This window comes from Camelina sativa, chromosome 1 (assembly GCF_000633955.1).
Source record: "Camelina sativa cultivar DH55 chromosome 1, Cs, whole genome shotgun sequence".
NCBI classification, from domain to species: Eukaryota; Viridiplantae; Streptophyta; class Magnoliopsida; order Brassicales; family Brassicaceae; genus Camelina; species Camelina sativa.
In genome coordinates, this window is record NC_025685.1 from 6,156,957 (window position 1) to 6,167,751 (window position 10,795).

At 36.3% G+C, this 10,795-nt stretch overlaps 1 protein-coding gene across 2 annotated transcripts; it reads right to left on the reverse strand.

The window, feature by feature from the left end:
* Positions 547-2,782, reverse strand: LOC104779048 (chaperone protein DnaJ). Of its 2 annotated transcripts, XM_010503452.2 has the most exons (7): positions 2,671-2,782; positions 2,290-2,550; positions 1,988-2,072; positions 1,702-1,775; positions 1,436-1,492; positions 1,105-1,344; positions 547-1,012 (listed from the first exon to the last, which is right to left on the reverse strand). In XM_010503452.2, the coding sequence occupies exons 2-7, from the start codon at positions 2,398-2,400 to the stop codon at positions 881-883; spliced, it is 699 nt and encodes a 232-aa protein (XP_010501754.1). In that variant the 5' UTR covers positions 2,401-2,550; positions 2,671-2,782; the 3' UTR covers positions 547-880. The 2 variants fall into 2 exon arrangements, with proteins under 2 accessions (XP_010501754.1, XP_010501747.1); XM_010503445.2 differs by having other exon boundaries at positions 2,290-2,751.

The window sequence follows — 10,795 nt, forward strand, 5'->3', positions numbered from 1 at the left end:
CCCAAGAGTATTAATCTCTTAAACTGTTAGCTTACATTGCCGTTATCCTTGGTACTATGGTGACTCCTGATTCCCCCTTACACCGTCTTGACTGTTCCGTAACATCTCCGATTGAGCTTTAAAGAATTGCATTCTCTGTAACTCAAGCTCCTTAGCTAATCTCATCCTTTCCTTCTCCAACTCCCATCTTTTGTTTAAACTGTCTCTCCACCTTCTCGTAACTTTCTGCAATTCCCAATATCGCCATTGCCACCTCACCAAGCTCTGTCTTATCTACTTCCACTAGCGGTGGCAGGACAAATGGTGGCAAAATATCACCTGAATCAGCAGAAAGATCAGGTTCAGACTCTGATTCCGTCTCAGAAACAACTCTGATTCACTAGACACGTGAATCTGCTTTGTTTTTACAATTATTCACTAGACACGTGAATCTGCTTTGTTTTTACAATTCGGATATTTCAAGTGCGGTTTGTAAACTTTTACTGTAATTGACATTGACACAATTAAAAATGGAACAAATAATAGAATCGACTATGATGGAACAACTGATAATGCATCTCTTTATTTTATTAAATGCTGAAAAAATCAATGGCTATAAGAATATAGAAGGACCATGTGTCCGTGGTCTCAGCATAAATCAGTTGATTTCGTTGATTTCAATGATCTTAGCAGAAAACAATCCAATGACAAAAGCAGAGAGAAACAAAGAAAAGAAGCTTCGAGAGAAGGAGGTGGGTAGTAGTTAACAAAACGAGGACACTTTTTGAGTTTTTTTTTTAAACATCCTCGTTGACAAGACAAGAACCAATCATCTTGTCTGCGTACTAGTCGACAAATGTGAGGAGATGAGTTAGCAAAAAATATGGAGTGAAGTGTCTGCCTATGAGGTGGGGACTCCATAGTTGTTGTTCGACGACGTCTCGTGACCAGCCGATGGAACACTGTTCTTCCTTCTGTTGTTTCTCCTTCCGCCATTGTTCTTCCCTTTCTTGAAATCCTGCTGATGGTCAACCTGCTTTTTCCACCAAAACCAATTCATCATCAAGAAGACGCAAAAAGTGATACAGGAAAAGTATAGTATTCAGGGTTTTTAAAGTTCCTTACCCCTAAAGAAAAGGTATGATGAGCTCTCGGGTCAAATCCAAAAGGATCATTCATCCCCATTGAACTTGTCTGAAATGACGATGACCGCTGCGTGTCTATATCAAAACCAAAACTACAAGAGGAAGTGAACGTTGAAGTGGAGCAAGATGATGATGATGATGAGAATGCAGCAGCGTCTCCTTGAAACATCTCATTAAACAGATCTTGTAGTTGCTCAAAACCGTCCCCTGTGTCATTCTCCTGCAAAACAATATATCTCATATCATCATCATCACTCAGGTCAATCAACGGTGTCTAAAAGATAGATTGAAAACTAAAGCAGGCTGCTTACATTAGGCTTGGATTGATTCATCATAGCCGCCATTTCACTCAAGAAATCTCCCATCCCCTGCATCCACAAACCAACAAGTTTCTATAATTACATGATTGATATGATCAAAAGAGACATGTCAACAGATCAATCAAATCCTCAAAAGCAATGCTCTTCAGATGCAATAGAAGAAAAGTAACTCTGGCTGGATCTATAAAAATCTTATGGAAAAACAGGTCGAAAGTGAAAATCTTTAAAAGCAAGAAAAAAAAAAAAAGGGACTTTACGTTTTGGTCATCATCATCATCAGTATTATAAGCTCCAACATCATACAGGAACCTCTTGTTGGAGTCAGACAGAACTGTTGTGCCCATTATAAAAAGATAGAAAAGCTCAATCAGAAACCATTAAACAATATCAAAAAGATTATATCAAGGAACCAGAAAATAATAGAAGATCTCTTGTATCCAATAATAACCAGTCCCCATCTGTTTTGTAAAGTAACACTAAAGAAATCGAAACAATAAGAGAGACAAAGAAAGATTAGGAGAAAAGCAGGTGGAAGGAAGTTACCAGAGTAAGCTTCTTGGATTGCTTGAAATTTCTTCTTTGCTTCTTCTACAAACTCCATTGAAGAACAACGATCTGGATGCCATCTCTGATTCCAAAAATAAACCAAACTTCTCTCAATCAGTTTACCGAAACACACAAATCTGATCTAAATCTCCAAAATCTCAATCAAACAAATCGATCTAAGGATGCATCATGTTTGTTCTCAATCACAATCAATAATATTTTACCAAATTAGATACATCCGAGGTAAGGAACAAACCAGACAAAAATCAAAAATTTATCGGAGAAGTAAGAAAACTTACAAGAGCAAGCTTCTTGTAAGCAGAACGGAGCTCCGTCGTGGTACATTCCTTCTTCAAACCCAGAACAGCATACAAATTCTCCTCGCTTTTCTCGTTATTATTCGACGCCATAATTTAACTTTCTCCTCCAGATACAAAAACCCAGCAGATCAACAACAAAAACAGAAACCCAATAAATAAAAACTCGTACTTTCAACGAATTCAACTCCCTAAGAAAACAGAGCCAACGAACTTGGGTGGTGGTACCAAAGAGATTCGAAACTGAAAGAATAAGAATAGATTAGGGTTTGATTTGGTATTGCAGAAGATGATCAAAGAAGAAATTAGGAGAGAAAAAAAAAACTTTTTTTTTTTAAATTTGTAATGTTGGTTGTTTCTCACCTCTGCCTCTGCCTCTGCCTCTGCCTCTGCCTCTGTACGAGAGAGAGAGAGAGATACAGAGGGTGGAAGTGGAACTCTCCAGAACCTCTTACCACTTGTTAGATTTTTTTTTTTTTTTGTCCTTCTTCTACTTTTCTTCTTTTTAATTATATTATTAAATTAATAATTATCTTCTTCTTATTAATAAATGATATTTCTACGAAAGAAAGAAAAGGAGTATCGAGTGAAATATAAAAATAAAAAATATCAGAAATAATATTTTTTTTTCCTTTACAGTTTAAACTAACCAATAAAACTGATGTGGTATTAGATTTTAGTGATAACATTTATATAAATATTTAGTGCGGTAATATTGCGGATGAGTAAAACGGGTTTTTGATTTTTTTTTTATTCGTAATATATATAACACATTAATTTTCCATGATTGAATATGTGGTCAATAAAAATTGGAAATAAATTTTGCTGAATGTATAATATTGCCAAAAAAAAAGAAGATATTTTCTCAGATGTGTCGACATCATCTGAGGGACACTCCAGAAGGTTCTAATCAGATGTGGTTTGGCTTTTTTTCGTAAATTATACTAAACTCCGAGGTCTTCCGCCACCGTCAGCCTTTTTGGAAATTTGTGCTTTTGGGTTTTAAACGCGTCAAATTATCTCACGGGACCCCTAATATTTATTTATTTTATTAATCCCATAAGTTAATTAACCCACTAATCATGATTACGAATTGTTTTTGTTTCTTCTACATTTTTTTGCCGCCCACATCCTCCTTTATTTTGTCGAAGATGACTTATTATACAAGAATGAAAAACGTATTTTAATATTTAAATTATCTTATACTAAATCTATTACAAAAATTTTAAAACCTCAATAAAAACTTTTCAAAAAAAAATTCTCGAAACTAGATTGACGATCTATAAAAAAAAAAAAAATAGATTGACGATCTATTTCCTCTTTCTCCCTACGAAAATTATTGTATCAAAGTAGATAGAGTTCAAATTTTGAATTTTGTAAAATAGCTGAATTTTTGTCAAAAAACTTAAGTTAACTGCTATGCAATTTGGGTTTTGAAACGGAAGCTCAAAAATTATATTGAGATATACATAATATTAACCTAATTAAAACCTATCATAAATAAACAAGTTTTTTGTTTCAATCAAGAGATCATTTTTTTTATTTTTTTTGGTTGGCACACATTCATTAATAAAAATTTTGGACGGACATTCACTTTCTCCAAAAGTATTAATACTCACATCTACTTTATATTATTAATATATTTTTCTCAAGTTTAATTACATATTACCCCTCATTCCTTCTAACTCCTTCTATATTTTCTCTCTCTCTATCTCTCTCACAATTATTCAACCAAACAATACATCTTCATCTTCCTTGTTTTGTTTTTGCTCATCCATTGAAAGAGAAAAACTTATTTATGTTTCTCTCTCTTTCTCTCTCATATTCATTTTTTAAAGTTTTCAAAAACCATTCCAACAATTGTGGAAATCTAGAGAAAGTGAAATCTTTAGATCTTTTTCGTTATCACTTTAGATTATATGAAATTCGATCTGGGTTTTCTTGGTTTTATTGTGATTTGTGATTTTACTGATTAATTGTGGTCTTGTGAACTTTTTAATATTGAATTTGTATTAGTTTGATCTAGGAAAAAGTTTGAGTTTTGTTGTGTGAGTGTTATTCATTACTTATATTGTATCCACAAATAGTTATCCATTTGGATAAGTTTGACAAATAATGTATCCACAAATATTGTATCCACAAATAGTTATCCATGTGGACAAATATCGTATCCACAAATTGCACTATAACCCCATATGTTTCTATATAGACATGTTGTCATAATCACCTGAATTGATGTATATTACTTCTATTCTGTATGAATAAAAACAAGTAACTATCTATTAACAATACTGCAATTGACTATCCACTTATCATTGAACAAATGTTCAACGACAAATTGATACTTTATAAAATCTAAAAATTCATCAAAAGTATAACAATATGTATCTTAAAATATAGAAAATATATAATCATAACATATTATATATAAATAAATAGATAATTTGTTTTATGATAACCATTTAAAGTGTTAATAACAAAAAAAAAAATAGAGAAAAGAAGGAGAGAAAGAGGAGAGAGGCAAAATTGTCCAACTAACAATGACACCTAAGCAGCAAACTTAAGAAAGTATAGCGGGAAAACGAGCTATTTCCCCATAAGAACTATCATATCTAGCTAGATAGAGTCCGAACTTTGACCACGATCTAGATATCCTCCAGAAAAAAGTTCCAAACGTATGTCCCTACAGATCAAAAATTCAAAATCTAAATCTTCATGTATCTGGGTTATATCGGTTTAAGCTCAAAACCGAGGCCAAACTATCTATTTTCGAAAACAAACCAAAATAAAACAAATTAAAAGTAAAATAAATACTTGAGATTAAAATAAAAGTAGTGGGGTAAATTAAGAATACTTTAGATTTTAGAGGGTGTGAAGTTATAAATTTGTAGAAGCAAAGATCTAGCATGCGTAACGGCGCTGAACTTAATCGCTGCCTCCTCCGTTATCATCAATCTCTGGGAATATCTTCAACAACAAACAACAAGTAGAGTTCGTCTCAAGCTTAATGTCGCTGTATATCTCAATTTTCTCCGCTAGCTCGTGTATATACAACCACAGAGCATCGTCTTAGTCAAGTGAGACTCATTCTCGAGTACGATGAAATCACCAAGCATTACAAGCTTTGCCTTATCCGTCTTCAATCTCTGATTACGGAACTCGATGATGCTCTCGGATTTGAAATCTTAGATCTGTTCAATAACCGTCAGTTCCGTCATCAGATCTCCGATTTCGGTGATGTTCATAGATCATTAGTATTCTCGTTTCCATTACATGTGGTGTTAATCACAACTGGGCTTGGAGGTCTACGATGATTTTTGATTTGGCATAGTTGACTGTTCTTTTATTCAAAATGACTTTAGGTGAGGAAGAAGGTGATAAGGAAAAGAGAAGATTGATTGTTGTCGAGAGGATTGGTTTTTTCGAGAAAATTGGCTTGGTTTTGTAGTTAATTAATTGTAATTTGGGTTAAAATTGGTTTACTTTTGGTTTATTATTGTTTTAGTTGGTTAAGATTTATTTGGTACATAATAAACCGATTAAAACCATAGTTTGTGGGAATTGAAATCTTGTAATACTATTTCGGGGAGATTTAGATTTTGAAATTTTGATCTGTGGGGACATACGTTTGGAACTTTTTTCTGGGGATATCTAGATCGTGGTCAAAGTTCGGGCTCTATCTAACTAGATATGATAGTTCTTATGGGAAAATAGCTCGTTTACCCAAGTATAGCAAGTTTGTAAAGTGGGTGTGGGTGCAACAAGTTGAACACAAAGTGGGTGTGGGTGCAATAAACCCTTCATTAATTAAGTCCAAGATGGGCAACCTACATTACAAGGTGAAAACGGAGCCCAACAAACTAAAGCCCAATCATAAACCTAATAGTCTATGATTGGAGAGATGATTTTAAATTCATATGGAATTGTAAATTCTAAAAATCAAAACACATGGATTTTGAAATAATATGTTTTATCCTTGGATTTAAATCCTTCTATTTTACACTTTCAAATCAATTCAAATTCATTTAAAACATAATGTGGATTTGGAAATCCAAAAACAAATCATTAAATAAATAGTATGAGATTTTAACACGTATTTGTAAATCATAAAACCAATAACACATAATTTTGATAAGTATTTTAAAATCATTGATTGAATAACACATGATTTTTGTTTGGATTTCCAAATCCATTAAAACCATAGAACCAATGACCCCATCTAGTACAAAATACAACAAAACACAAATAGGTCAAGAAAGGGACACGTAGTGGACATATGTTTATTTAAGAAGTTGGGGTGGAAAAAACGACTGAGTCACGCCGCCTTCCACTGGAGCTGAGTCTCCGATCAGATCCAAAAGAAAATCCAGCCAAAATTCATCTTTTTCGCTACAGGGATCCGTCGATCTTCAACTTTTTGCCCCGAATCTCACCACTTTCCTTCTGCATCTTACTCCGAGTGTTAAGAAACAAAAACCCCATGAATCCTCAGATTTGTGAAGCACCGGAAAACGGGAGATGGCTAGATGTCAGATTAGTCGCAAAACTTTGTTCTCCTAAACTGCTCTTCACCCTCAACAAAATTCCTCCCATCACGATTCCCAAACATTAAAAGAAACCATCATACACAGCCAATTACAGCCACTAGGAAGGGTATGAGGATTTACTTTCCTCTTGCTTGGAATCGAGCAATCTGATGATATAAGACTTATGAATCACCACTCGGCTTTGATCTCTTTAACTTGAAAGAAATTTACATGGCTCTCCAAAAGGAAAAAAAAACACAAAACTTAGCCATATTGGCTAAGAAGAACTCGCATCTAAGCGAAAAATATAAAGCAGACTTAGCCGGAAACAAAAAACGGACGACAAGAGTCGTCAGAATAATATACATCTGCTTTCTCTCTCTCAAAGATTTGAGAGAGAGAAGAGAAAGAAAGCCCAATCAAGAGATCCTTAAAACTCATACCATAAAGATTTACACTATAATTACAGATTTCATGATAAAGTTTTATATGAAATTTCTTTGTATATGCAATTTACCAATTTTAATCTAATTGCTTTAATGAAACATACTTTTGTTTGATTAAGTTTCAATACTAATTTTTACTGTTGTTACAACTAACTTACAATCATCAACATGAACTAACGTTTTTTTAACTTTCTTACACCATGAGTTTGCTTTGTCTTAGTTTCTGCTTTTATCAAAGTAATTCTAATATAGTAGTAACTTTTGCTTATGGAAAGCTTTTTTAAATTATGATAAAGACAATCAAAATTTTGATATATGTGTATTAATATGTATATATATAATTTTACTTAACATATGGATGTTGAAAGGGGTTTTTCCGCAATGAATTTTGTGAAACAATATTGTGTAACCGTATTAGTAATGTGTTTTAAGTAATTATCTAGTTTTTTATATCAAAGAAAAATTAGCGAAAAATAAGCAAAACATATGCATTTTACAAGCAAAACATAATAAGTAAATATTTTTATGTATGTGTTGAGGAATAAGTTGAAGCGTTGGAACATTGATGTTTTTGGGGATGTTCAACGTAGGAAGGATAAAGTCCTGGAAGAATTGAAAGAGATTCAAACTTAGTTGGATCTGAATCAGACAGATGATCTCCTTGATCGTGAACGTACTTTATCTCACGAGTTTGATGTGATCTTGGAACAGGAAGAGATGATATGGTTCCAAAAGTCGCGAGAGAAGCTGATTACATTTAGTGATAGGAATACACGATACTTTCACACTTCCACAATTCTAAGGAGAAGAAGGAATCGTATTGAAATGCTTAAAGGGGACGATGGCTGATGGATCTCTGATTCGAGTGAACTTGAAGAATTGGGTATTGCGTATTACAAACGCGTATACTCAATGGATGAGGTGGTCGAGAAGCTGCCATCGCATGGTTTTGTGAGCCTTTCAGAATCAGAGGTTCTTCAGTTCGAGAAGCAGTTCACAGCTCAGGAGGTGGAGAGCTCTGTGCGGAGTATGGGGAAGTATAAAGCTCCGGGACCGGATGGGTTCCAACCGGTGTTCTATCAGGAGTGCTGGGATGTGGTGGGAGAATCTGTGGTCAGGTTTGTGCTAAAGTTTTTTGAGACAGGAGAGTTACCAGAACATATGAATGATGCTCTTGTGGTTCTGATTGCTAAAGTCCAGAAACCTGAATCTATAAAGCAGTTCAGACTGATAAGCTTGTGTAATGTCTTATTCAAGACCATTACCAAGGCCATGGTGATGTGGCTGAAGAGTGTGATGCCATCGTTGATTGGACCTGCCCAATCGAGCTTTACCCCGGGTCGATTAAGCACAAACAATATTGTTATTGTACAAGAGGCGGTCCATTCAATGCGAAGGAAGAAAGGGGTCAAGGGTTGGATGATGCTTAAGTTGGACTTGGAGAAAGCATATGATATAATACGTTGGGACTTCCTCGAAGACACTCTTCATACAGCAAGGTTCCCGGTACAGTGGATAGACTGGATTATGAAATGTGTTAAAGGTCCTTCGATGAGTATACTTTGGAATGGTGAGAAGTCCGCACCATTTAAGCCATCTCGGGGCTTAAGGCAGGGAGATCCCTTATCGCTGTATCTCTTTGTGTTATGCCTTGAATGGTTATGCCATCAGATCGACCGGGCCATTGAGCTGAAGAAATGGAAACCGATTAGTATTTTGCGGAGAGGACCTAAACTTTCACATCTTTGCTTTGCAGATGATCTTATACACTTCGCAGAAGCTTCAGTGGCTCAAATACAAATTATTCAGGGAGTGTTGGAGACCTTCTGTGTTGCTTCAGGTCAAAAAGTGAGTTTGGAGAAATCCAAAATCTTCTTTTCAGATAATGTTAGCCGTGATATGGGGAGGTTGATCAGTGAGGAAAGTGGTATCAAGCATGCATGGGACCTTGGTAAGTATCTTGGGATGCCTATTCTGCATAAAAGGATAAATAAAGATACTTTTGGAACTGTTTTTGAGAGAGTGTCGTCAAAACTCTCAGGATGGAAAGGTCGTGTGTTGAGTCTAGCAGGACGGATCACCTTGACAAAGTCGGTGTTGTCTTCGGTCCCAGTTCACTCAATGAGCACTATCTTAATGCCTAAGTCAACCTTGTTAAGGTTAGATGCTTTATCTCGAGCTTTTATTTGGGGAGTACTGTTGAAAAGAGAAAACAACACCTTGTTTCTTGGAAGAGGATATGCTTGCCAAGAGAAAAGGGGGGGGNTAAGTCTTCTGAAAGGATGAACAAGGCTTTGATTGCTAAGATTGGTTGGCGCATAATGTCTGATAAAGCGAGCATGTGGGCTCGTGTGCTTAGGTGCAAGTATAAGGTGGGTGAGTACCCAGATACGGCTTGGACTAAAAAAAAATCTACTTGGTCGTCTACCTGGAGGAGTGTGGGATCAGGTTTGAGAGATGTGGTGTTCCCAGGATTGAGGTGGGTTGTGGGAGATGGTCAATATGTGAAGTTTTGGACAGACCATTGGGTAGGGGAGGAACCAATGGTAAAGGGGAGGATTAGAGAGATACATGTAGAACTGCTTCAGTTGCGAGTTTGTGATCTTTGGGTGGCAGGATCAGGATGGGATTTATCTCGCATTTTACCGTTTGTCTCTCCTTTGGACAGGTTACGGTTGGGAGCAGTGGTGGTTGATGTCTTTACTGGAGGTAAGGACAGGGTGGCATGGGGGTCTACCTCTGATGGTCGGTTCACGGTAAGTTATGCTTACACTTTTTTATCAAAGCAGACAGAGCCAAGAGCAAGTATGGGGAGCTTCTTTGGACGAATTTGGCAAGCTGTTCTCCCTGAATGGGTCCGTGTTTTCTTATGGTCGGTAGCTAGCCAAGTGATCATGACCTGTGTTAGGCGTCATAGACGTCATTTGAGTGATTCAAGGGTTTGTCAAGTTTGTAAATGAGGGGAGGAGACGATCATTCATGTCCTGCGTGATTGTCCTGCGATGTCAGGAGTTTGAAGTCGGCTCTTATTGCCGAGTAAGAGAGGGTGCTTCTTTAGCCAATCACTGTTAGGCTGGTTATTTGGAAATTTGGGTGATATGGTCCAGTAGTTTGATGTCCCATGGCTAACAGTTTTTGGTATGGCAGTTTGGTGGGGATGGAAGTGGAGGTGTATCAATGTGTTTGGGGAGAGTGGTCAATGTCGAGATAGAGTTTGTTTTATTAAGGATAAAGCCAAAGAGGTCTTTCAGGCACATTTGGTTGTAGGTAAGGGTGCATCTGAGAGAGTGAGCATGGTGAAACATATTACTTGGGTTACACCTAATGATGGTTGGGTGAAGTTGAATACAGACGGTGCATCTCGTGGGAACCCAGGTTTGGCTGCAGCTGGGGGAGTTCTACGAGATAGTGATGATCGTTGGATACATGGGTTTGTGTTGAATATAGGATTGTGTTCTGCACCCTTGGCGGAGCTCTGGGGTGTTTATTATGAGTTAGTGTTTGCTTGGGAGAGGA